The sequence below is a fragment of the Sycon ciliatum genome, chromosome 7, assembly GCF_964019385.1.
Source record: "Sycon ciliatum chromosome 7, ocSycCili1.1, whole genome shotgun sequence".
Classification (NCBI taxonomy): Eukaryota; Metazoa; Porifera; class Calcarea; order Leucosolenida; family Sycettidae; genus Sycon; species Sycon ciliatum.
In genome coordinates this window covers 29,834,050-29,862,041 of record NC_088649.1, presented here as the reverse complement: position 1 = coordinate 29,862,041, position 27,992 = coordinate 29,834,050, and the positions used below count along the sequence as shown (strand labels likewise).

Sequence of the window (27,992 nt, the reverse complement as noted above, 5' to 3'; positions counted from 1 at the left end):
AAACTGGTCCGAACGTTCCGTATCAGAGAAAGCTAGCTGTGCATGCATGCAGGCAGCGCATACCGGTCGATCTACCATCGCATATTTTCGAGGAAGTCTAGCAGTGAATTGAAGGCTTTCACAACTGGCCTACAATACAATCATGTACTTGTAGATCTACATGTATGTGTAGACAAGCATTGCATGCCGGGAATCCCGGTTGGAGACCGCATTACATCACATCTTCGTGACAGTGGAGTGTTCAGCTCAGCGCTTTTAGTATTACGTTATAACTTATAATGATTTCGCTGATCCTCTAGCCTCTAGCGTCTCACATGCACCGTGCGAAGCGGGTAAGGGTTACAGACAATTCGCCGAGGACGAGAAGGTTGGCCCAACCCAGACAACCCAGACAGCGAGTCGGTGATAATTCCCACTCACCGTTCGTTCCTCGCTTCCCCGGTGCTAAGGCAACGGATAGTGATGTCACTGCATCCTCTTGATGTGTTCAGGATCGTTGCGTTGTTCTCTTCTCTCCAAGAGCTTTCCAGCAAGCTCAACATCATCAAAATCGGTTATGTGGAACAATGGTGGGAATCGAACAATTATTACTGAACTAGTTGCATTGTATCTCCCACAAACAGACAATCTTATTGGCTGTTTGTGGGAGATAACTTTGATGCATGCGTATACTAGACACTAGATTACAGACTAATCTGCGTCTGGTTATAAGGTCTCCCAAATCTATATGTATACCACTGTATTCCTCATTCTACACTTTTTGCCATTCTTTCTTCAATAATAGTATCATTATGTGTGGGTCACACGTAGGGGTAAGCGGATTGTGCTCGGGAAATGACCAGACTATGCTCTAGCAGATGCTCGAGAAAACAGCCAATTATGCTTTTATATAAAAATAATAATAATAAATTCGACGGGTTCGCGTACCGGGCAGGTCAAGAACAAGGAGTCGTACAACTCCCTGGTCAAGAACCACCTTTCCGCTTCCGTGGGACGCCACCACCCCATGATCAGGCGTCAGATGCGGCTCCTAAACGGTGGGGGAGGATAGATCAGATCCACCAACCCTAGGCCAAAGGCCTAAATCCCATTTGCCACATCCACATGCTTTTATATACTTCACCAAAAAGACCAAAAGAACAGAATCTAATAATCGTCATGAAAATGAGATTCAGACCATTGTCACGATGTGGACTGGAAGCTTTGTGGAAGTACAAGACAATCATATGCAAGAGGGATACCAAATTCACAAACAAACGCTGAACTTTTGAGAGACGTCCTATAGTGGCTGCTAAAATATTATTCCAAATCGACAAGAAGCGCTATGTATGGTTCTTCAATAGCAGGTGTGTATAAATTATAACAGCCTCATTGGGCGTCTGCCCTTGTTTTTCGGATGCAATGTTATGCTCCTTCTAAAAAAGGACCTGATTATGCCAAAAATTATGCCGGCACAATCCGCTTACCCCTAGTCATACGCATTTCATCGTTGTGTTTTTATTCATAATTGTTTGCTCTCCACACTGGAGCTCGCGCTATTCCGCCGACTTGACTTGCCACTTGAAACCTTTTCTTTCAAATCATCGCCGAAGTCGCAACCACTATTTCGTATAGTTGTTTTTAGCTACTGGTATTCTTCTTTGCGCTGTTCCATCACTTGTACATTTTCTACTATACTTAGTGCAACGTCCTTTTTCCTTTGTTGTTTTTTTAATTTGCCTGTATTGCACCTGAAGAGAAGGCTTGGAACGGAAGTATACTCATGGATACACTTATTTATTTATTTATTTATTTATTACAGCATCTCATAGCACAGTGAGAACACCGGCCAATACAAAGAGAGAGGGTGTTAGCCAACCACTTCACTTCAAAACATTGCTGCTGAAGAACCTGAAGTACAGTATGTGCTCCTTCGAAGTGTTTACTTTTAGAGAAGATGAAAATTCACCATGTCACCATGTCACCATGTCACCATGTCTGCACACAATGATAACTTCATTCGTGGCAGATCCAGTACTTACCCAGCCAGTACTTATTGCTTGTGCTAGCTACTTGCCAGCAAGCAGTGCTTTAGAATCGAGAGCATCTGGAGACGGGTACTCCATCCCCTGATGCCAGGAAAACGCTGAGCCCCCCCCCCCCCCCCAGGACATGCATAATCAATGTTGACCGGAGGAGCCTAGGAGGGCGGAGGCCAGGCGGATCCAGATCATTGAGATATTATAGGTGACAACATATCCAACTGATGTACCCAGCTCAACGGTTCCTCCATGACAACACTGAGCCTGCCGCGCCTAGAGAAGGCTTTAGCGCTGGCCATGCCCCCAGTTGTTGAGAGAACATTCAACAAGAGAAGTCAAAAAGTCCGCTCCCCCCCGCCCGCCTGCCAAGCCGTGTCTTGTCAGCAGATAGACATGAAGCAGTCCGATGCTGAAAGTCACTTACCTGTGATTGGTTGAAGGTGGCGCTCCACCCACAACATTACGAGTGCATCCACCTTCCTGTTCCCCTACAATGTACTAGTATTCGATCCAAATCTTTATCTACATGTACATGATTGTACACCAGCTCGCCTGTGTGTGTGTGTGTGTTTGTGTGTGCGTGTGTGCGCGCACGCGCGTGCGTGGTGTGTGTGTGTTTGTGCGCGTGTGTATGTTCATGAATTGTTGGGGGCCGGGGAGTATGTACATTGTACATGTACATGCACTGTACTCTCATCTTGGTACTACCGATGTGTGTGTTGCAGCGTTCCCCAGGCCCCCGTGAAGCCACAATGTACAATGTACAATGTACGATGAGTACCTGTTGGAGTTTTGCCACCGGTTTCTGCGTATGGCCTTGCGGGTTTCATTGGGGACTTGGGCTACGTATACTAATGTTAATAACCATTACTTGTCGGCGTCACCAAGTTGCCACCCAGGCCAGTCAGCATGTTGCTGTGTTACGCCACGTCCAGCTCTCGTTGCCAAGCGCTGCACAATTGTCACAGTTGTACTGTAGCAGTGCCAATACCATACATGTACAATGTACTACAATCATGTGACATTATGCATTGATGTTACTTTCTTTGTTGCTCGTCTCGTATGCCAACGAGGACTGACTGCAAGAGAGCACCGCGTACCGTCCGTTCAACGACGCGTGAAGCCTGGACAACCGTGCCTGCATCATGGCATCTATGAGATGACTTTAAACTGCGTGTAGAATTGTAGTGCAGCTGATGAAATAATGAGAAGTTATGGGCTAGGGTGAACATGGAACACAGTGGATGGCTACTGAATAGCGTACATTGTAGTTGAAGCAAATACATGTACATACACATCATGTGGGCTGAAACACGCGTCTGTTTCAGGAATAGAGAGGTTAAGTTTCACGTAAAAGTCTTACGTCCGTGAACTTTTACGTCAAAAAGTGAAAAAACTCACGTAAAATTTGACGTGTTTTACGTGAGTTGACTGTCCCGCACGTAAGTTCATGACGTGAGTTTTTGGAAGTTTCGCTTGGTTATCCCGACCGAATTTGTGTGAGTTTCCGGAATTTTATCGAGATTTATCGAGTTTGTTGGAAGATTTGATATTTGTGCGAACTAAACCCGAATCCTGCCAGGGAAAATTTCACGTCACGTCACACGTGTAACTTAACCTCTAAAAATTACACGTAACGTGAGATTTGCACCGCGTTTTGAAAAAGGGCAAAAAACGTGTAACTTAACCTCTCTATTAACTCTGAACTCCGCTTACCTGTACACAGAACGACCGAAACGACCGAAGACTCCATCAAAATTTAATAATTTCCTCTTCTGACAATGTTTGCGAGGGAAGATGCATGTCACCTCGCGGATTCGTGTCAGGACTCAGGACTGTCATACATTTACTATGCTGTGCTGTCTGTACACAATGTACGATGTGTGAACGTCATGCATGTGCGAATGCTGTTCGCTAATCCTTCTCATAACGCGAATGCCGTCACTGAGCTCGACTTTCCTTGGAGTGCGAACACGAACACGAATTTCGTCTTGCTTATCCTCCGTATTGACTGTTGCGCAACGGTCTCCGACAGTTCGCGTGTGTGGCCAGACTGCATTCCAGACACTCAGAGAACTCTTTTGACAGTGACAGCGACGATTTTCATATTTCCACCTGCTGTCCTAAATCTCTGGGGGACATTGCCAAAACTGACAACTTGCGTAACATGTTTACTCTTGCGCAAGTACAAGCGCATGTATTGCCAGATCAGCATAAAATTATGAGTCTTTATGACCTCTACAAACCCTCTTTGTGTCTTTTGTGTGGAAGCCATTGTACATGACATCGACACTGACATACTGGCACATACACACGATTGAGTATGGGGTAATCCAACGGATTTGCATCAAATGTCCAATGTACTAATGTACTACAGTAAAACCTTTTTATTAAGCGACCACCCCATGGCGCAAGCATAGCTGTCGTTAAAACAAGGTGGTCTTTAGAACCAGGTCCCACAGTGTGTGTGTAGAACTGTCGGTGCATGGAAAAACGGTCGTTAAGAGCAGGTGGTCGCTAAACGGTAACCCAGAGGTCGCTTACACCAGGTTTCAGGCAAGAACATCAAATAGAGTGTACATGTACATGTACATGTACATGCATCGACTGCAGTCACAGAAAGGTTTGTCAAACTTCCTGAAATTGAAAGGTGCTCAATGCGCAAAGCGCAGAGCCTTTTCGCATAAAGAGAGAGGATTCAAGTGGAATGTCACATTATGTGTTGCAACTCAAAGTGTCATGTCGAAGCAATCATCAGACTGTCGGTTGGACCTGGAAAATCATTATAATTTGTGGCTGTGGATGTGGCTGCCAGTGGTTTGTGGGGCAGTCGATTTGAGCGAACCCTTCGTGATGTTCGGGTGTTCAACCCATATGCTGGGCTCGCTCAAATCGATCTGCACCACGTAGATCTACCACTGTGTACCAACGCCACGAGAAGGAGAAAAGACGACATTATGAGGAACGTGTCAGGAACGTGGAGCAGGTATCTTTCGTTCCAGTGGTGATGTCGGCGAGTGGAGTGATGGGGAAGGCGGCATCGGCACTGTACGCAAGGGTGGCCGCTCTTCTGGCAGCAAAGAAGTCCGAGAAGTATTGTCACGTCATGGCCTATGTTCGATGTAAGTTGTCTTTCTCGCTACTTAGGTCTTGTATTACACACACAACAGAGGCGAAAGGCTGTGTTAGCTGTAACTTAAAGTTTCACGCATCGGAGCGATCATCAGACAGCAGCATTCACTATCGAATTCTCTACGAGCAGGCCTAGATATTGGATGCTAGTGTGGAAGTTAGTGCATATGTGCGAAGTGAAGACGTGGCATTGGGACAATGGTATTGAGTTGTTTTGTTGTTTTAGGTCTAAGTTAACCGTCTTGTATTATGTGTCTCCGAGGCTGCAGGAAGCTGTTCGGACGTCCCGTGGTTCTGGAGGCTGGTGCTTCGTCTGCTGCGCTAGCTGTGTCGGAGGCTCAAGTTCCGGTCTACATTTATGGTTTTTATTGATACGTTTTTGAGGACGTTTACTTATTTATGCTGTTGCCCCTTGTGTGCTCCGTGTGCGGCTGGTTGGGTTCTTTTCTTTAACTTTGGGTTCTTTTCATTTGCTGTAGGTTCTTTTCATTTGCTTTGAGTTTTTTTCACTTGCTGTGAGTTTTTTCATTTGCTTTGAGTTTTTTACGTTTTAAAATTGTTTTGGATTTTAGTTGCATTTCTATCATTGATAAAGATGGGTTTTTCCCGTACAAGAGGCTTGAAACACTAAAAAAAAAAAAAAAAAAACACCAAAACAACATGTACATGTAACAACCTATATTGTTCGATTGACAGCATGAAACAAGGTGGAGGACACTGTGTTCGGAAACAGTGACCTTACTACAACCTTACGCGGTTGGCAGAGCCCCAGTAGTAAGGTCACTGTTTCCGAACACAGTGTCCTCCACCTTGTTTCATGCTGTCAATCTAACAATTGCGTGAACTATAACAAGCTTTATCAAATACTGGTTTTTAACCAGTGTTAGGTTATATCATATGTACCAACCTCTACCAGATTACCGGCGGAAGCACGTTAGGGAAAAGACAAATGTCACCCTCCCACCCATCGCTATCATAATTATTATGCCCTTGATCCCTTTTTGTCTTCGCGAAGTAAAATACTAGTACAATTAGGAGTATAATCGATGCAGACATGGCCAGACAACAACGAGTTCATGGAATTTTTAAGGATTTTTATGTTATTCAAAATCGATTTTCGTGTTCCGCTCATCAGTGAATAGTATCGGAACTGAGGGTACTGTGTACAAAAATAGAACATTTTATAACAGCATAATTAATTAAAAGTGTGAACAACAAAGGAAGTGCTACAGCATGGAATTGTGCTGCCCGGTACGTTGGTAGGACTCTTCAACACCTGAACGCACGTATCAGACAACATGTGCCGTTGCACTTATTACCACCAGCAGCCAGAGCAAAGCGGCCAAAGCGTGGTAGGCCGTGTAAGAACCCAGTTAGCTCAGTAGACAAACACGCTGTGCCGACAGCGCCGCCTGTTCCCGTGCCACCACCGGCCCCACCACCTGGGGTGCCGTGGATGGCTGGGGCTGGGGTGGGTTTGCCATCATTGACCTGGCCACCACTTCTCGACCCACTGCAAACGGCAGCGGAGCCTACTCTAGCACAACATCATCGTCCTGGAATGGAGGAGGGGCCACCGAGAGACACTGAACCTTCACCTCGGCAGTTGCCCTTGCCTCCACCTGAGCCACCCCCTTTACCTTTGGTGACTACCGAGACGGTGGTCCCCCCGGTGCTGGGATCCACGGTGCCGACTGTGTCTGGACAGAGAGGGAGATCATCGACAAACCAAAATGAAACCAATATCCTCACCCATAGACCCAGAAGAAGCACAGCAAACTATTCACTTGAAATTTATGCACGGAATGGACTTGGCCCACGCAAAATGGACAATGGAAATGGGTGTGCAGTAGCAGAGAACCCAGCAACGGTGACGCGGAGCAGCGGTCAAACGACTTGTGATGCTGGTGGAGATGATGGAGCCATGTTGGAGGCTGATAAGGAGTGCAGTGAGACTGAGCATCAAACGGATGATGAGGAAGTGACTGATGATGATGGTGGTGATGAGGACGATGATGATGAAGATGAGACGGAGGACGAGGATAGGGCGGAGGAGGTCGAAGGAAAGGAGCGGGATGAGACGGAAGAGAGCGACGTGAGCAAAAAGTCAGCTGTATTTTGTCACTTGTTATCACGTCCAGATTGTCTTAGTGTGTACGATGATTCTCACTTTTCTGTTTTGTGCCGTGCAAGTTATGTTAAGCAATTGAAGGTTCTGGAAGCTGTATGTATTCGTGTGCATAATCCTGTTCTTTGTAAACAAAAGAAGCACGTAGTCGCGCTAAAGTTGTTCTCGTAGCTGGTTATCAGATGTAAATGTTGTGTCATGTTGCACTGTATCACATCTTGCTTTGTGGCTGCACTCAGTTATATACGTTAGCACTATGTTTGACACCTATTATGTAATGCTGTAGCACTTCCTTTGTTGTTCACACTTTTAATTAATTATGCTGTTATAAAATGTTCTATTTTTGTACACAGTACCCTCAGTTCCGATACTATTCACTGATGAGCGGAACACGAAAATCGATTTTGAATAACATAAAAATCCTTAAAAATTCCATGAACTCGTTGTTGTCTGGCCATGTCTGCATCGATTATACTCCTAATTGCACTAATAAAATTGCTTTCTCCACGCCGACTCTTTAAAATACTAGTAGTAAAGAATTTGAAAATAATCGACGCACTTGAGGCTGTTTGTATTCGTTTGCATAAGCCTGATCTTTGTAAGCAGAAGAAACACGTACATGTACATGTACATGTACATGTAGTTGCGATAAGATTGTTTTCGTAGGTGCAGTCTAGGGACCGGCGGACTCTGCTCGAAAAGGTGGTAGATTCTGCTTGAAAAGCAGTGAAATTGGCAGAACCATACAAACCCTATGGCGGGCAATTCCTCGAAGTCTGCTCCATTTTTTTTATCCACATACCAAACATGCATGAAACTTACCAGAAAAAGTAACAAATTCTGCCAATTTTTCTGCCGGCAGAATCCGCCGGACCCTAAGCCAAGGTGAACAGCATGATTGGTTGTCTCACTACACAGTTCTAGCGTTACAATTAGTTTCCTCCCCCCCCCCCCCCGTTGCACTTAGCTCTCACTTCACTTCTATTGTCTCACCTTCCCTCATTTTAATTCAGCACTTCATTTTGAATTTGAAGTACAATTTAAAAAAGGTTCACTACTTGTACACTGCTACTTTGAAGCGTTGCAGCGCTGCCTCGGATGGGGGAACGTTCAGGATGGCAAAGGTAGAGCATTCCATGTTGCGAGTAGGCAGAACGGGAAGGATCGGTGTAGGATGTGAGGACTGGTTGCGGGGAGGGGTTTGACAACTGGAAGGCATGGGAGAGTTTCACTCGATGTTGGTGGCGGGTTCTGGGGCGGGCGGGCTCAGGGCCAGCAGGTGGCAGCATATCTGTCAGCTGGGCCGGACCGGAAACACGTGTACATGTAATGACCGTAAGTGCGAGGAGCAGTGTTGAGGAGTCCGAGTAAACCTTCCGACAGTAGTGCACACAATACACGGTTAGGGGCCGTCCGTAAAATAATATCGATATTTTTTTAAATGTGGAAGAGAAAAGGACATATGGATACGAGTTAAGAGTAACTCTCCATCACTGTAACATGATACTATATACAGTCAGAAAGTGCAATAACTAGGCACAAAACTGACAGAGTACTGAAACATTCGACGTCCTGACACCTAGCTTCAACACATCTCCGTAGCGCTAACCGACAGCCTTCCAACTTGGAAGGTAACAATCGACATTCTTTGTTCCGTTGGGACTGTGGCTTTTGCTCGTTTTCGTTGCGCTTGCCTTCCCCTCTTGGGTCTTTTCCATAACCTTGAACCTTCCAAGTTGGAAGGCTGTCGGTTAGCGCTACGGAGATGTGTTGAAGCTAGGTGTCAGGACGTCGAATGTTTCAGTACTCTGTCAGTTTTGTGCCTAGTTATTGCACTTTCTGACTGTATATAGTATCATGTTACAGTGATGGAGAGTTACTCTTAACTCGTATCCATATGTCCTTTTCTCTTCCACATTTATTTATGGCTCAACATCCCAGTTTCAAATATTTTTTTAAAGACGATATTTTAATGAAGTTCAATTTCCTCATGAAACGTGACCAGCTGCAACTCCAATTTCACTATACACCTAGGTTTATTATGTTGCCACGGTCGCACAACCTTGCCATGGTTCTGCTCACGAGCTACGAGGTTGACTTTCACTTTGTGTACAATGTAGGTCATAAACTACATGTACATGTTCGAACAGTGCCCGTCCATAGATAGAGTTCGATATTTTTTCTCAAAGACGAGACGAACAGGGCCCAAAACCCCTCCCCCCCCCAAACGAACGAATATCTTCTCTAAAAAAACATCGATATTTGTGGACGACCCCTTACTAGTATTGAGCGTAGAGTGGAACCTAAGAATGAGCAACTCCGAGGAGGTCTACCAGATGCGTGTTTACCACCATAATTATGAATAAAGTTTCCGAGGAGATCTACTTCAAATCGTCGCTTTAGAAGAACCGACTACTAGTACAATAGTACGAAATAGTGGTTGCGACTTCGTCGATGATTGTAAGCAAAGGGTTTGCTCCCCACACTGGAGCTCGCGATATTCTGCTGACTTGACTGACTCACGACTGCCATCCAGAGAACACGAGAAGTCCATCGAACCTTCCACTCGGCAAAGCTGCAAGAAAGCACCACTCCCTACTCAATACACAGTCAGTGTTTCGGGGAATTCACCCCTCAATGGCCCTCAGTTGAGCTTGAGTAGGCTGAGGAAGATTGTGCCTGAAGTGCTCTCCAGGCATAATCATCACGCTGACTTGTTCTCACCGTCTAGGAGCGACACTGACGAACATATTCGTTCGTTGGGGGGGGGGGGGGGGGGGGGTGGTCTCTGTTCGTCTCGTCGTTGTTCAAAAAAATATCGATCTCTAGATGTGAACGGGCAATGTAGAAACTTATACTGTTAGTTGTAGTTGATGACCTACGCAGGCTACAACAGAACAAGTTGATGACCTACAAGACGTGAAAGTCAGCCTCGTGAATATTGCCACAGCAAGCTTCTGCGACTAATGTTAGGCACCGGCGGAGTATGCTCGAAAAGGTGGCAGATTCTGCTCGAAAAGCAGTGAAATTGGCAGAACCATACAAACCTTATGGCGGGCAATTCCTCGAATTCTGCTCCATTTCTTTATCCACATACCAAACATGCATGAAACTTACAAGAAAAAGTACCGAACTCTGCCAATTTTCTGCCACCATTATCCGCCAGTGCCTATACAATGTACATGTAGATCAGGGCCCATTTACTGGTATTTTTTTGTCTTTCTACCATAGTGAATCAGGACTACATGTACATGTACATGTAAATGCTGTATTGCTGAGGAGTCCACAAAGGACGAAACAGTTCTGTCCGCAGATTGAATTTGAGTGCAATCATCACGTCATGTATATAAGGGCTTGAAAGTGCTACGTCACAGCATAGCAACAATTTCAAAAATTCAAAAATTGGATCCACTTGGATCCAGTTTTTGTATGGATCCAAGCACATTTCAAACCGTCTTACTCACAGCAAGGTGATGTAACCAGTGAAACTGACTGATTTGGCTACTGGGGGCGGGGTTACAACTGGTGGCGAAGTAAAAGTCACCCCTGCATACGACATGAGTGGGTTGCTATGCACCCACATACTGAGGCAATAGCAAAGTCACACCTTAGTGGATCCAAAATAGAAATCTGATGTCAACTTAGTACTCCCTGGCCGTTTTTGACGTCATCACTTTCAAGGCCTATTATGTTGTCGGTTTGACAGCATGAAACAAGGTGGAGGACATCGTGTTCGGAAACAGACTTTCAAACAGTGACCTGACAGGTATTACAACCATCCACACGGTTGGTAGAGCCCCGCGGCCCGGTTCCTAGTTGGGACCATCTGAACCATAACTACGGGGGTGTAACCCGGTTCTGACCCTCATTATGCTAGAGGAGTTTTTGGACTTCTCCTGACGTGAGTCTTTGATCGCACCTGGAGGTCACTGTTTCCGGAACACGGTGTCCTCCACCTTGTTTCATGCTGTCAAACCAACAACATGTGTGTACTAGACAAGGTTTACCTAATACTAGACTAGTGGTACTAGTACTGTACTACTCTTGTACTGGTACATGGTGTTACTATAGGGCTTGAAAGTGATGACGCCAAAACGGCCAGGGAGTAGTAAGTTGACATCAGATTTTTATTTTTGGATCCACTAAGGTGTGACTTTGCTATTGCCTAAGTATGTGGGTGCATAGCAACCCACTCATGTCGCATGCAGGTGTGACTTTTATTTCGCCACCAGTTGTAACCCCGCCCCCAGTAGCCAAATCAGTCAGTTTCACTGGCTACATCACCATGCTGTGGGTAAGACCGCTTGAAATGTGCTTGGATCCATACAAAAACTGGATCCAAGTGGATCCAGTTTTTGAATTTTTGAAATTGTTGCTATGCTGTGACGTAGCACTTTCAAGCCCTATTAGATCATCTAACACCATGTCTGTACAATATGTACATGTACATGTACATGTATGTATGTATGTATGTATGTATGTATAACCAGGGAGTCGTATGGTATTTTACGACTCCCTGGTATAACTCATAATCACAAGGCCATCGTAGAGGCATTAATAGAGAGAATTGTGAATGGTGTCTCTGAATCCAACTCTATCGTGTGCTGCATGAGAGAGAGCATGCAAGGGAAGACCCGTCCAACTTTTAATGTTAGAAATCCATGATGTTGCGGGCCTTCCTCTCGGTCGAGATCCAGGAGTTGATCCTTACATGTACATGATCAATATTGGGAAGCCACACCCTAAAATCCTTGCCTTCACTGCCACTGGGATGTGGGGATAGCAAGTACTAACACTAATCCCGTGCCGTGGATAGAGCTGTTTGGTGTCGCGCGCGATTCATGTGTCAACGAGTTTGACAGGTTGTATTTCAAAAGTACAATGCCAATGGAGTTAGTGTGCTGTTGGTCGTCAGAGGATGACAAGTGCGAGGTACAGTGGCACTGCCCGTTGACAAGCGCGCGCGTGCAGCAAGGACAGCTCCCAGTTTTGAAAGATACGTACAATGTACATGATTGTACATAGTCAGTCAGCCCCTCGAGGCCTCACAGACACTCACTGACTCTGTTGTCAGCCTGTCTCAGTGTCTGGGCTGCGAACCAGCTGCCGGCTTCGTTACATGCACCTATCAAGTATCATACTGTTATAGACGACGTCGGTAGTCACATTGGTGGTGTTTATCACGGTGCTTCGGTATCCTCGCTACGGACGTACATGTACATGTAAAAACTAAAAAATGCATGTGTGACCAGGCCCTTGGGAAGTAGTTGTGTGAACATGTGCCTGTGGCCCTTGTATTGTGCAAGTCCCCTCTCAGTCTCACTACACTACAGTGGCAAGTCGGTGCCCCGTACAGTTACTTGAGTTAGCACTCAGCAGTAGATCTACACAGCCAGGGCAGTGGTAACTGAATGCATGCACTCATGCAGCGCACACGCCACATGTGAGTTGACAGTCATGCAGAATCCGCATGCATCCAGGCGATTTCAAGTGCTGGTCACCGTAGTCAATGGTAGTGTGAGCCACGCGTTCACGACGCGTCGACGGGAGATCGAGGCCTACAGTCATGTAGATGCGTGCGCCTGAAATCACATGCACACACACACGGAATGCTTGGATGAAGCAAATAAACTGATGATAGACACAGTTCTGGTTGTGACGCTAGCATGAGTCGTGTGTCGGCCGTGATCGATCGACACCATACTGACTAGCTACCCTTTGTCAGTGTGACTAGTTTGGGTACGTAACTGCCTGTTTGGTCGCGATCGCATGCTTCACACCACCACACCACCACGGCACGAATGAGGCGTAGCTGTCCATTGAAAATCACTCTCAAGTGGTTTTGGAGTGGGCGCAATAATATTTCTCCACCTTGAGAGAACTCTGCATGCTCATCTTCCGCCAGTGCAACTGTGAGCCAGGTTACCTCTCTGCTGACCGGGGTGCAAACTTCAGAGCTCGCTAATAACTAGCGGTGGCGGTGATGTAACACTATCGTCCAGGTCTTTGCCTTTGCCTTTGGAGCAAATTCTAGTAAACAGTTCTCACCTTCCGCACCAAGCCAAGGTTCCTATTACCGAATCTGGAGGTTGCGTTTATTTCTGATACCGTGCACGCTGCTCCGTTCCTGTCCAGCTAGTCGCCTGGTTTGCCCAATTCAACTCGTCTTCCGGTAGTTCGACTGGATTAGTGGGTGCTGCAGAACTAAAATCAAATCACTTTGGACTGCTGCTGGTGGTGTCGTAGTTGCTGGTTTGATGGTAAGTTGTTGTGTGGGTGACTACACCATGTACACAGTAGGCTGCGCAGTGTCGTGCTCTGTGTGCGAGCGACTGTCGTCTGTCGTGGAACCCCTAGTATGTTGTAGATCTCTGTGTCTTGTCGACGTCGTCGCTGCACGCTGTGTGCGTGCTGCTGTGAACACGAATTACGCGTGCCGTGTGTCGGAACAACGACTTCCTGTTCAGACTCTAGAAAAGCGCAGCTGTGCCTATCGGTATCCCAACACGCATCATCTCTATCTCTCTACCTCTCTCTTCCTCCCTGACAAAATCTCAATCCGAAACACTCTGTTGCAGCATGGAGCGGGGTGGCTGTTGGTAGATTCAATTATTTTTCAGTTCCGAAAACCGGCATTTTGTCCGATCAATGAACTTCTCCAGAAATGTACTGTATTTTGGAAACAGAATTGTTATCTCTGTATGGAGAGTTTTGCATGAGCTGCATCGGGAATCTGCGTGATCACTGTACTGTACAATGTCATGATTTGTTCGCCGTCTTCCGAAATCTGTTTCTATGCTTCTGTAGAGTTGTGTCCGTGTTCAACGGGTACTGGAGTTGGCTCGTTGAGTTATCGCGCACTTCTTCGGACAGTGCACGAGCATGGAGCCGTTAGGGCGGCAATTCCGTCGGCACCGCGGAGATGGCGACCTTCGCGTCGCTCTTCTAGCGTTGCTTGCCGCCTGGAGTTTCACTGCGTCGGGGGTGGTAAGTCTTGAGAAAAATAAAATAAATGAAAATCGATCTCTCCAAGCCATGCAGATGTGACAGTGACAGAGTGCAATTACTATTATCGGCGCATCACTGGTCCTGCGATCGTATCTCGTGTGCGCGCGGGCGGAACTATAAAACTATCTGCCAAAAATGTGCGATTGAAACCCCGGATTTCACAGTACCGTGGTACGGTCACGTATGCGTACCGTCCCACATGCTGTCAGTCGCGTCGATGTCCTGCGGTTCTGTGCTTGGAAAATAATTTTTTACAGTACACCCTCTAGAATGATAGTCAGTGTCAATCTCGTGAGAGAGACAATCTCCAGAGAGAAAACCACAAGTACTTCGTAGTTGTTGCGGTGTGTTGAATGTGTGGAACAAAAAAACAAAAACAGCTTCGGCCAGTTGTGGGATACACTCCGAGCCAGCTAAGAAGCTCCAGCTGGGAGATGATTTGTGTTGGAGAGTGTCCCTCTCAACCCAGTCATTGTACGTGTACTAAGTTGTAGTGGAGAATGTTTGTTGATCATTCTGTGTGTGTGTGTTCTCTGTGTTGTGGTCCGGAGAGCACACTGGACTGGGCCATGGGTGGATTGTGGACTTCAAGAGATGTAGTCTCGTCGTGCACTTGTGGGTGATGGTGATGGTGATGGTGGGTGGGTGGGTGGATCCTGCATGAATACAATGGTCTGCCTGAATGGGACAGAAGCTATGCTGTGGATGAATAAATGGCTTGCTTTATATTTTTACTCTCAGCATGAAAAGACCAGCCATTGTTGGGAATTTATGATGATGTACTCTGAGAGTTCCTGAAGTACCTTTCTATTTGTTACGACCACTAATTTATATATTTTAGGACTTTTCCCAACTCTCTTCCCATTCATAGTAAAGAAAAAAGTACCAAGAAACTACAAGTTATGCTATAATGTCCACTAACACCACCAGTTACTAAACAATCAGCTCATGCAATAACTCGTAGTTTCTTGGTCCATTTTTTCTTTACTATAAATTTATCCTTGGCTCTCCATCCGAGTCCATCAGGCTCTCAGCATTGCACATAGTAACTAATGGTCACGTTTTAACACCAGGATGCAGAAAGCCCTGATCACATTTTAGTCATGGTGAAAAAGGAGGAGGACAATAATGTTACTCGCTGACTGTATAAGATCTGGTTGCGTTGGTGGACAGCTAGTGATAACTCGTAACGTTTTGTCCTTCTCCTTTTTCACCATAATTTAATTGGCTCACCATGGGAGTTGAATTTTGCACTTTTTAGTTCTTATGATAAAGAAAGGAAAAGGACAAAATGTTACGAGTTATGACAAACTGTCCACCAACGTAACCAGATCTTATACAGTCCATCATAACTATATTGGCTCACCATCCGAGTTCAACTTTTTAGTTCTTATTCCCACATTTCCCCAGTGTTCCCCCGCCTTTCCTGGTGGACTGTTTCTTTTACTCACTGGTCGACGGAATAGGGCTTGAAAGTGATGACGTCAAAAGCGGCCAGGGAGTACTAAGTTGACATCAGATTTCTATTTTGGATCCACTAAGGTGTGACTTTGCTATTGCCTCAGTATGTGGGTGCACAGCAACCCACTCATGTCGCATGCAGGGGTGACTTTTACTTCGCCACCAGCTGTAACCCAGCCCCCAGTAGCCAAATCACTCAGTTTCACTGGTTACATCACCTTGCGGTGAGTAAGACGGCTTGAAATGTGCTTGGATCCATACAAAAACTGGATCCAAGTGGATCCAATTTTTGAATTTTTGAAATTGTTGCTATGCTGTGACGTAGCACTTTCAAGCCCTATGGAAAAGGGAAAAGTCTGAAGAAAAAAAATTAATGGTTTGTTTCTTCCTGTTATTTGTTGAGTTCAGGACACAGAACGAGAATGAATTTTTCGCAAAAAAAAAGGCAAATATTTCAGGCGTGTGGGAGGTCGAAGAACAGAGGAAAGAGAGAGGGTGTAAATTGGGGAAACACTAGGGGTGAGAAGGGAACAAATCGAACCTACCTGAAAGTGTGCCAAAGACCGAAATGGTGTCTTCTGCATCCATGTTGCTATCATGCCACGCCACCCAGACACTGACTTGCAGTACCGTGATTTGTTCTCAACGTTGGTGTTCAAACAGGCAGCATCTATTCTATTTGGACCCACCCGTGGTTGATCACAAATCTGTCGTGGTGGCAGTGGCTGCAATGCATTTTGATATGGGATGCTGACGGACAGTGCGGAAGTGTATTCGCGCAGACCCTGACTGGTGGAGGTACCTTATGATTGCGTCATTAGAGTTTGAGAGAGTTTTTATGAGGAGTGGTTTAGCTAACGAACTGACGTGCTAAACCAAGACTACATAGTCGCATAGGTTGCATAATAATCACGTGGATTAGTGAAGTATGTGGAAGCATAATAATTATTGTTCTCGCGATGTCCTTTTCCTTCTTCAAGTTCTTGTACGCACGATGCTCATCCCGTAGTTTCAAACAACGTGCAGGGCTTGGCGAAAAGTACCATTGTATGTGTGAGTGTGTGTATGTATATGTGGGGGGGGGGCATGTGTGTGCGTGTGTGTGTGTGTGTATGGGGGGGCATGTGTGTGCGTGCGTGTGTGTGTGTATGGGGGGGGGGGGGCATGTGTGTGCGTGCGTGTGTGTGTATGGGGGGGGGGGCATGTGTGTGCGTGCGTGCGTGTGTGTGTATGGGGGGGGGCATGTGTGTGCGTGCGTGTGTGTATGGGGGGGGGGGGCATATGTGTGCGTGCGTGTGTGTGTATATGGGGGGGGGGGGCATGTGTGTGCGTGCGTGTGTGTATATGGGGGGGGGGATGTGTGTGCGTGTATGTTTGTGGGGGGGGGGGACATGTGTGTGCGTGCGTGTGTGTGTATATGGGGGGGGGGGCATGTGTGTGCGTGCGCGTGTGTATATGGGGGGGGGGGGGCATGTGTGTGTGTGTGCGTGCGCGTGTGTATATGGGAGGGGGCATGTGTGTGTGTGCGTGTATAGGTACACGTCTATGTGTGCGTTTTAAAATGAAACGTACGCTGTGTTTGTGTATGCGTGTACTAGTAGTGGATTGGAGGGCTATGCTGGTTGACGGAAGATTGAGAGAAATCAGCAAAGTTGACAATAAGTTGCCTTTAACTTGTCGTCAACTTCATACTTCAACACGTGTACACTTGCTTATGTATTCGTGGTGTGGTGTTCAGCATGATTCCTGATGCTGTAGTGGTGCTTGTCGCAGGCTGTTAACACGTGCCACGGGGCATTTGCTGCACAGCCGGGTTTTGTTGTCCTTGGTGTCGGTGATTGCACTTGCAAATGGTCAGCCAGCCCCATGGCTCACACCATTGCTGAACAAATCCTTGGGGGCACAGTTCAGGTTGGAGGTTTGTTTCCAGGTGTGACTGATCGGTCAGCTGACAATAGAGATGGAACATGCTGCCACCTGGATGTCGTCAAGCTAAGCCCATTTCTGCATTTGTCACAAGCACCAAGTCATTCCTTGGGTTCCCAGTAAAGAGGCAATGCCTGTTGGGAGTTCGCTAGTAAAATATATAGAGCTAGAGAGAAAAGGGAAACCAAGGAGGAGTCCAGGCAGAAAAGGAAAAGTCACTTGAAAGGTTAGAACATTGAAAGGATCAGTCACGCAATACGGTTAATTCCCATCGTGGATAGGATAGTTGTTCATCCCTACGCAAGAAGTAGTAGTAGCAGTACAGTGATGGCAACTGAAATCCGACCCCCTGAGCGGTGGTGCGCTCACATGGCAAAGACCCAACACGGGATGGTAAAACTACCATACAGAGACCGCTAGAATGTGAACCCACCGCTCAGGGGGTCGGATTTCAGTTGCCAGCACCGTACTACGGCTAGTGAGACTAGCACAATGCACGTACTTCAAAGTCCATGCATACAAACTAAGCCTAAGGTTGTACAGAAGAGAACTGAGCGGGGGAAGTACTCAGCCAGCCGTGATCCCTGCACATTAGCAGATAGGAATCTGGTTGGAGATAAACCTCGTGCAGTGTGTGGTAGTCTTCAATCAATAGCTCAGTTGTGGGAGCATCGCTGGCCTCAAACGCATGTCATTGGTTTGAGTCCTGGTGGTGAGCGGGGGAAGTACTGAGCCAGCCGTGAGCTCTGCACCTTAGCAGATAAGAATCTGGTTGGAGACAGTCCTCGTGCAGTGTGTGGTGGTGTTCCATACATAGCTCAGTTGTGAGAGCATCGTTGGCCTCAAACGCATGTCATTGGTTTGAGTCCTGGTGGTGACAGTCAATCTCTTTTCAGAACTTCCCCTTTCCGCCCCTCAGACCTTTTGAACGAAAGAACCATATTTTAACCATTCAATTGACCTTGGATACACAGTGTATTGGCAATCAAGTACAGATGTATGGCCCTTTGAAGTACATATTAAAGTTCCAGGGAGCATGGAATAGCTGTGTGTACTTTATAACGAAAGTACACATACTGTATATCCGAAGTCTAATGGCAGGGAAAGTATTATGGCGGGTGTTGGCAAACCTTAATACTGTCAACCTTGTTTGTAACAGCAACTCCCAAATATTTGCGCTGTCTTCAGACCTAGTAACGTTGTTCTACTTAAAGCTCGCGAATAACAACAACTCGTGAACACCGAAACTTTTCTTCAGCCCCACCCAGAGTCTTTAAACTGAATGTTGACTTTAGTAAAAAGGCGACTTGGAAACAATAATCTTAATAATTTTAATAATGCAATGAATAAAACTATATGCGCACTCATACTACAACCATAGCAACGAATTAAGTGTTCCAGAACGTTTTCTTGTCACAATTACCAATGGAATTCGTGGCTAAAAGGAATAATGAAACTGCAATAGGATGTATACACTTGGAGTGAAAAAACAAGGGTACAAGAATAGTAAGAAAAATGGCACATACTTCGGAAAAAATGACTGTAGCAATGTATTATTGTAGATACTGGGTCAGTAAATAAACAACGCTGAGACGACAGTTTGAACATAGCAATAGATAGAGCTAAGTCTGCCGTCATCGCCATGTATCATTGAATTTTGGAAAAAAGCCTTTGACTTCGATCGACGATACAGTCATGGTGACGACAGCAGAGTTTAATAGTTCTATTTATTGCTATACTGGATCCGTAAAAAAAGAGAAAAGAAAAACTCGACGGGTTCGCGTGCCGGGCAGGTCAAGAACAAGGAGTCGTACAACCCCTAGGTCAAGAACCACCTTTCCGCTTCCATGGGACGCCACCACCCCATGATCAGGTGTCACTGGATCCGTAAGAATCATTATTAATTTTGATGTCAGGGAACTGCTTCACTGCCCTGACCATGTATGGCAGGTGCAAGCCCAATCAATCAGTGTAAAGGAATTTTACTGTATCCTCCAGTACAGTATTCCTTGTAATACTTGTACTTGATCACAGCATTAGTATACATGTTTGCATGCATGGGTGGCTATAGATTTAAGTGCCTCTTTACACCCTTGAACCAGACGTGTGTGTGTGTGTGTGTGTGTGTGTGTGTGTGTGTGTGTGTGTGTGTGTGTGTGTGTGTGTGTGTGTGTGTTCTGTTGCCATTGACAATCGCAACCACCTCTGTCAGGCATGTAGCTATTGTGTGGCACCCACCCCGCCATTCATCATTCATGCCCTAAGTGTACATGGCTCTGGCAGTCCGGGTCTGATGTATTGCAGACCTGGGGAAATCCCCCTGCAGCCGTACACAGACATACACACATGCACGCATACACACACACGAGCTTACACACACACACACACACACACACACACACACCACACACACACACCACACACACACACCACGCACACACACACACACACCACACACACGTGCATACACACACAAACACACAAACAAACAAACACACACAATTGTACAACTGGGCATCATCTTGAACCTGTAGCCTCAGTAGGACTTTGGCAGGGGTAATCCTACAGAACAGATACCATACCAGTTCTATGAAGGTCCACTGATCAATTGACGGGCAAAAAGAAACACTTTGGTCGCAACTGTAGTTGCAGTGTGTTTCCTAGTTATAATGTGATGGGTTTTTCTGAGACACAAGCAACTTTGGTACCGAGGCGTATGGATAAGAGAACTTCTACTGAAGTTGGTTGCTCCGACGAGGAACACACGCTTCCCGCCGACCTTGACACTTGACTGGCTCACGACTGCCATCCGGAGCACACGAGGAGCACGTCGCACTTCATGACTACTTCATGACTGATACCGCCGAAGTCGCAACTTCTAAGTTAGAATTTCTACTGTAATGCTAAATTGGTAGTACACTGGTACCGCATTTGTCTCATAACCAATACGGCTTATGCCGGTTAGTACAAGTTGTACAGATCTCGTAGAATCCCGTAGACCCGGTTGGGTGTTGAATGTGCAGGACCCTATTGTGTTTACTGCTATTTCCACTATGAAATGGGCCCTGAAGGAGTTTCATACGAAATCCTTTTTCTGACAAAGATCTAGCTAGTCATTAGTTCTAACCAAAGTGAAGAAATTGGAAAAGCGATTGCTTGCCAATAAATTATGAGGCTAAGAGGTCAAATGCGCATGCATAGCACACAATGAACACCCAATCTGTACAACTAGTACAGACTAACCGGCATAAGGTCTATGACCGATAAGGGGGCGAACTTCGTTAGCTGCATCCATGTTACCCTCACTCCTAGTGCACTGTGGTCAGTACCCAGTTGATCGGGCATTGGTTGTGAGACTTACCGCGTCATCCTCACCGCTAGGCGCTGCATCTGCCACCCTGGCATCTCAGGCATGGTGGTGGCCTGGCACGAACGAAACTTCCTAAGCTGGTTGTGTTTCTCGATACAATTTTATAGCCGGTTGTACCGCGGACGTGCGAACTTTACTTCTGGAAAGAGCCGGATGATACCATTCACTGTTTTATTGATTTACCGCAGTTCGGCCAAGTACAGTAAAAACTGGTTTAAGCGACCACCCCACGGTGCAAGAAAAAGCGGTCGTTAAAGCCAGGTGGTCTTTAGAACCAGGTCCCACAGTGTCTGTGTAGAACTGTCCGTGCGTGGAAAAGCGGTCGTTACGAGCAGGTGGTCGCTAAAACCAGAGGTCGCTTACACCAGGTTTTACTGTGTGTGTGTGTGTGTGTATGTGTGTATGTATGTGTATGTGTATGTTTGCGTGCATACATATTTGTTTCTCCGCAGCTTGCCGCCAACCAGCCGTGCGTGTCGGACATCTTCAGCGTTCCTCCAGCGCCGCTCAAAGTGCCCGCTTTCACCGACACTGTGCAGCTCAGTGTGTGTGTAGCGCAGCTATGCCCATCAACCGTCGTCAACGCCACACAGGTCACATACACAATCATAGTGCAACGAGACAATGGTGTGGTCGGACAGGCTTTTCAACCCGTGGCACTAGAGGTAAGGGGTAGTATTGGGGGCTGACTGTGGACGCAAGAGCAGTGGGTGTGATCTGTGACGAATTCTGTGTTTGTGTGTGTGTGTGTGTGTGTGTGTGTGTGTGTGTGTGTGTGTGTGTGTGTGTGTGCGTGCGTGTGTGTGTACTCACTAGCCGAGGCTGGTTGGTAAAGTGCACTGTAACTGCAATTTCACTTCAAGGTGCCAGTGCATCTAGTGTCTGCTTCTAACAAAGCAGCGTGCTGTCCATACTGGTTACCCCAGCAAGTGTAGGGTGTGCATAGGTAACTGTCTTGGCCGTTTTATGCCGATGTACTCCGTGTGGTGTAGACCAGGTGTGCATTGGTGGTCGATTCACATGGCTTCGCTAGTTGTGTGGATTGGACAGTTATCTGGCACTACTCTTGATCTGTCTCATTCAGATCTTGTTCGCTATCGTTGCTATAAGAGAAAATCTGTGGGTGCACATCCAGTGCATTTGCAGATTTGCGTGCTTCTCTTGCAACGGGCATATACATGGATACATGGTGTGTGTGTATGTGTGTGTGTGTGTGTGTGTGTGTGTGTGTGTGTGTGTGTGTGTGTGTGTGTGTGTGTGTGTGTGTGTGTGTGTATGTGTGTGTGTGTGTGTGTGTGTGTGTGTGTGTGTGTGTGTCTGTGTGTTTCTGTGTGTGTGTGTGTGTGTGTGTGTGTGTGTGCATATGTGTGTGTGCGTATGTGTGTGTGTGTGTGTGTGTGTGTGTGTGTGTGTGTGTGTGTGTGTGTGTGTGTACATGTTGCAGGTGGGCAGCACAGGCACAATCAACATCACCGACGTCGAAGCAGGCGTAGAGTATATTGTAAGTTCTCATGATCAACCTGCAGCTGTCTAAGCCCGGGCAGGCATGACATGTTGAGTACTTGCACTCTCTTGGCGCAGGTGACCATTCAGCTAAGCTTCCATATTCTCCGTGGTATAAGCCGCAACCAGATGTTTTGCACTGTTCGGCGGCACGATTGTGGTATAAGTTACCTGTCGTAGTAAACCATGTATCGTTTAATTAGACCCACGTTCCTGGTGCGGGTGTACGCATGCTAACTAGTTATGCATTACACATGCAGCCTGGACTTTGGGAATTCCCCTTGGTGTCCTGGGCTTGGGGAACTCCCTTTTGATGTCGTGGGCTTGGGGAACTCCCCTTTGATGTCATGGGCATGGGGAATTCCTGTGATTGCCTCCATGCTGTGCACTGTCTGGTTTCTGCAATATCCAATGTGATGCTCATGAAGAACAGACTTCTGTAAGCCCCCCCCCCCCCCTATAGGTTATGTCATTGGCCAGTTCTTTGGGCTGGTGGCGTAACCTTGACTTCTGCTTGTGTTTTGCTGGCGCCTTAACATTGACTTGTGCTTCTGTTCTGTGCCGTCCTCTCAGATCAGTGCACAGTGGGTGCTGAACGGGACCATCATGTCCAACCTGAGCATGGGCACTTTCTTCAGGGTGCCCGCCAACACCACAGGTAGGTCGGCTCTGGACAGTCTTGCAGGTCAAACCCCCGGCATGGGCATCACTCTGATAAGGTCGTTCTGAACAGTCTGTTTCATCTTGTGATGTTTGAAGCAATACCAGTATGGGCCATTCGGGCCCGATTATCGGAGATATTTCCCCGGGAAGGCCCCCCCCCCGCACCTCCAACATCTTCATCGCCACACCAATGTCGAATAGTTTCCGATGCCTTTGACACGGACCGCGTTTGCAAGGTCCCTTGAGCGGGCGGTTTATACAGTTTTCACTGTACTTGTCCTATCTGAAGTATGAATAAAGAGTTCTTCAAGGCACTGTTGTTCATGTTCATCTTGCCTGCTGGTGTTCATGCAATGCCCTGTGCTGCATACAGCCCCACCAGGCAGCGCCCCGGTAGACCTGAGAGTCGCTACCCGTAGCACTACGTCCTTTACGCTGGCTTACCTGCCGCCTCTGATGCCCAGCAACGTCATAAGTCACTATCAGATATTCATCAGCAACGGCAGCGATGGTAAGTTTCGATTCCGTTGCATTCTGTTGGCTCATCCGACTTGGTTGCGTTCTGTTGGCTCATCTGACTCGGGGCTGCATTCTTTTGGCGCATTCGACTTGGTTACATTCTGCTGGCATATCTGACTTAGTTGCATTCTGTTGGGTCACCTGATTATATATTTGGTACACCTAGGGCTTGATCAGGGTACATTCCTCCGGGTCTTGTAATGCCTCTCATTCTCTTTCTGCTGGTACCAGTGATTTAGTCAACTTCCAGCTAAATGTTTTATGAACTTCGGGATCCATATTGTGTTGGTATTGTTTTCTGATCTTTGCCAATAGCTATTAAGTTGAAACCAAGCCTTTCCCATGTCATCCTGTGTGTGTGTGTGTGTGTGTGTGTGTGTGTGTGTGTGTGTATGTATGTGTGTGTGTGTGTGTGTGTGTGTGTGTGTGTGTGTGTGTGTGTGTGTGTGTGCGTGTGTGTGCGTGTGTGTGTGTGTGTGTGTGTGTGTGTGTGTGTGTGTGTGCATGTGTGTGTGTGTATGTGTGTGTGTGTATGTGTGTGTGTGTGTGTGTGTGTGTGTTTGTATGTGTATGTGTACAGCCGAAGTGTTCAACACCACCGCGCTTACCTTCACGCTAAACGACCTGATGCCAAACACGCTGTACTTCATCACAGTGTCTGCATCCAATATCAATAATCCCAGCATGTTTGGACCGGAGACACCGGCAATACAGGCATCAACAAACGCTCAAGCGCAGCGTAAGTGCAGTCAGACCTAGCTTATCCGGTACCTCTCCATCCGGAAGAAAATCGTTGGTTGCCGATTTACAGCATTTGCCATGCATATGTACAGTATGTGTGTTCGATTATCCGGTTCCCTTGCCTATCCGGATAATGTTGTGGAAAACGGATGTTACACTGGTTGTCCCCCCAGGGTTCCTTCGTGGTGCACGCGAGAAGTCACTCTGATAGCTACATGGCTGGAAAAGGGGACAATGCCTCTACACACACTCATACCTTGGTTACTGCATAACATGTCATTTTAAGTGCAGTAAAATTTCGCTGCCAGAGACCTGCCAGGTTTCAGGTGTACTGTAGAGTTAGGTGACCATCATTACCTTCACATACAGTGCATACTCTAGTGCCATTTTAGGTGTAATCTAGCTTTAGGTGCCTGGTTTCTCTACCGAAAATACCGAAATTTAAGTTCCACCGAAAATAACGTGTTATGCAGTATGCGGACCCCGAAGCTACGGGCACTCCGGTCTACCGGGCACGCTTGGGGAGAGTTTCAGTGGAAATATTACTACTCTTGTGGCCTAATATTACTACTCTTGTGGCCTAATATTACTTCTCTTGTGGCCTAATATTACTACTCTTGTGGCCTAATATTACTACTCTCGTGGCCTAATATTACTACTCTTGTGGCCTAATATTACTACTCTTGTGGCCTAATATTACTACTCTCGTGGCCTAATATTACTACTCTCGTGGCCTACTATTACTACTCTCGTGGCCTACTGTTACTACTCTTTTGATCCGCAGAGAGTGGTGGCGTGCGTACGGATGCGGAAAACCCCGACTCCAGCCAAGTCTAACGCGAACCGTGAATTTTTTGGCAGTTTTGTGGAAAAGGCGACGTCATATGCCATATCAAATGCCTACCCCATCAAAAATGCCTTGGTCCATCACGATGTATGTGTTTCGGAGTTACGGATATTTCAAAGTCACGGACAGTGCCCGGTTACGGACCCGCCCGGATAAACGAGGTATTATAGTGCGTTTCAAAAGTCCAGACCTCTGGTTTAAAAAAACCGTTAGGCCAGCATCTATACCACATAAAATCTGTGATCAGTTTGTGCATAAAAATTTCGAAATTGGGCGTCTGTTATCCGATCGTTTAGAAATTTATAATCATGAGAAAATTGCGTGGGCTGCCTGAGCAGTATTCCGAAGAAATTTCTGAAAAAGCTCCAACCAAATTTGAATTATTGGAAAAAAAAGTCTAGAGGTCTATACTTTTGAAATAAAAATACATAAAAAATTTCACGGTTCGCGTGAGACTCGGCTGGAAGCCGAGTTTTCCGCATCCGCCGTGGGAATGCCACCACCCTCTAGGATCAAAGGCGCAGATGCAGCGCCTACACGGTGAAATGCACTACTAGTATAGTGGGGTTTTTTTGTCACCTGCACACCCATCTATTTGCCCCTGCCTTGGTCTCTTTCTCTCACTGTTTGCGTAGGTCTTTATTCTGGGCATCTCTGTAGCACTGTGCCTTCTGTGGATTTCCCTTCCCTTTGCATTCTTTATAGGCCGTCCGTAAAATAGCTGTAGACTCTTGTCAGCATTTCACTTCATTTTCGTGTTGCCTGTTTGGAAGCGGAGCGATTTTTTCCAGCCGTGCTGCGACCCAAGTGAATTGGTAGATTATGGACTTATTAGTATTCTTATTATTTAGTATAGGCTTTTCCGCGTTGGCATCGCCAAGCAAGCTTGGCTAGCCTTTGCATAAGCTGCTCCATGATGATGAGACGAAACAATGAATGCATGTATATACGATCTAGGACAGAACCAAGGTTGAGGATATTTTTGAACAACTTGTGGCCTGGCGCGAGCAAAACATGAATGCGGCGAATTGGATTTTGGCCGTTGGCCTCTCTGGCTGGTGGGTCTGATCTATCCTCGCTGCACTGTTTAGGAGCCGCATCTGACGCCTGATCATGGGGCGGTGGCGTCCCGTGGAAGCGGGAAGGCGGTTCTTGACCCGTCCTGTACGCGAACCCGTGTCACGTTAAAACAATTTCACGGTTCGCGTCAGACTCGGCTAGAGGCCGAGTTTTCCGCATCCGCAGGAACACCACCACCCTTCAAGGATCAAGGCGTGTCATGTTTGTATTGAATTAAATCGTATTTGTTTGTCAACTTCACTGTATTTTGCGGTTGTTTGTTTTGTGGCAGAGGGAGACATTCCTATCCTCATCTACTTACTGAACAATGACTTGAGGGCAGGAACCACTCCGGCCGGCAATCGCCTTAACAACGTTCCGGCTCCTGCGCATGGAATGGTGGTTACGGGTAAGGCGAAGAGCTTGATTGCAAACACGGTGTGCAGTGGATAGCTGTTTGGTCCTCCGATTCCCAATGCATCCTTGCGCCAGCTGGCCTGCACCCCGTATGACAGCTTGAATGATAACCTTACATAATATGCACGTCATCACCTTCCAAGTAATGGCCAAAATGCGACTCATTTCATGTGTGGTCTGTATCTACCTCCGTATTTGGCCGTCAGTTTTGAGGTGGTTCTAATCAGATTTTTGAATGGGAAATTTTGCCTGAATGTAGAGGGGACGGTTTCAAAAAGGACACAGGTTGCAAACCGGAACGGACTCAATATTCACTTTCTCTCTTGGTATTTTGATTAGAAAACATATGTCACAGTGAGACTACGATGTGTTATACTCCGAGCCAAAATTTCATGGCTCTGCGATGACCAGAAGCGCCATATCAAGCAGGTGAGTTTTTGACGTGTTGCTTAGAACTGCGACTTGAGTTTTACGACTTTCGAAAAATCAACTTCTTGTCGCAGGTAAACAGCGGCTCGCCTCTCGCCAATAAAGCACCGCATATCAATCAAAACTAATGGAAGCACACACAAGGCTTATTGTTACTCTGTACTGGCCGTCGTGGAGCGATAGCAATTACCTAATTTCAGACCCAGAGTGAATTTGACGTGCACTCTAAAACGTGTCCGGTTTGGAGCCACCTCTGATTTGAACTTTTGAAGCGAAAAATTGGGCAACTTGGAGGCAATGGGTCAACACAAAGGAGTGGCTCAGTTCGATTGACTCTAGCCCCAGAGCAAACTTCAACATGCCAGTTTCCTTCCACAAACATATTTCGAGTGAAAAATCAACGCTGATGATCGGTTTGGGTCTATACAAATTTGGCTGTCAAAGCGTCCCGGTATCGAGCCGTCCCCTCTACCCATTGGCCTTCTGAATGCACTAATCTCAAAATTTCAACTTCTCAAATTCGGCCCTTACAGCGTTTTGCACTGAAACTCTTGACTTGCACTGTTGCACTGGAACCTTTTTCGAATGAGTGACATTCTCCAATCCTCATCATCTACCCCCCCCCCCCACACAAACACACTGCTCAGGCTTCCTATAAATATGGTCTGCATAAAACCGTATTTTTCCGGTTATAAGTCGACCTTTTATGACGTAAAAACCATATTTAGAACGGGTAGTCGACTGAGAAGTGAAGGTTCAAGCACAGCA

General features: G+C 46.5%; 1 protein-coding gene across 1 annotated transcript in view; it reads left to right on the top strand.

Annotated features, from left to right (window-relative positions):
* Positions 1-13,046: 13,046 nt before the first annotated feature.
* Positions 13,047-27,992, top strand: part of LOC135821289 (proto-oncogene tyrosine-protein kinase ROS-like) — a gene marked incomplete in the record, with an annotated part of 64,000 nt that continues 49,054 nt past the window's right edge. The window contains 8 exon segments of the mRNA XM_065334342.1: positions 13,047-13,541; positions 14,089-14,268; positions 21,499-21,711; positions 22,491-22,547; positions 23,123-23,207; positions 23,586-23,723; positions 24,312-24,470; positions 26,671-26,787. Coding sequence (XP_065190414.1) covers positions 14,164-14,268; positions 21,499-21,711; positions 22,491-22,547; positions 23,123-23,207; positions 23,586-23,723; positions 24,312-24,470; positions 26,671-26,787 — 874 coding nt within the window.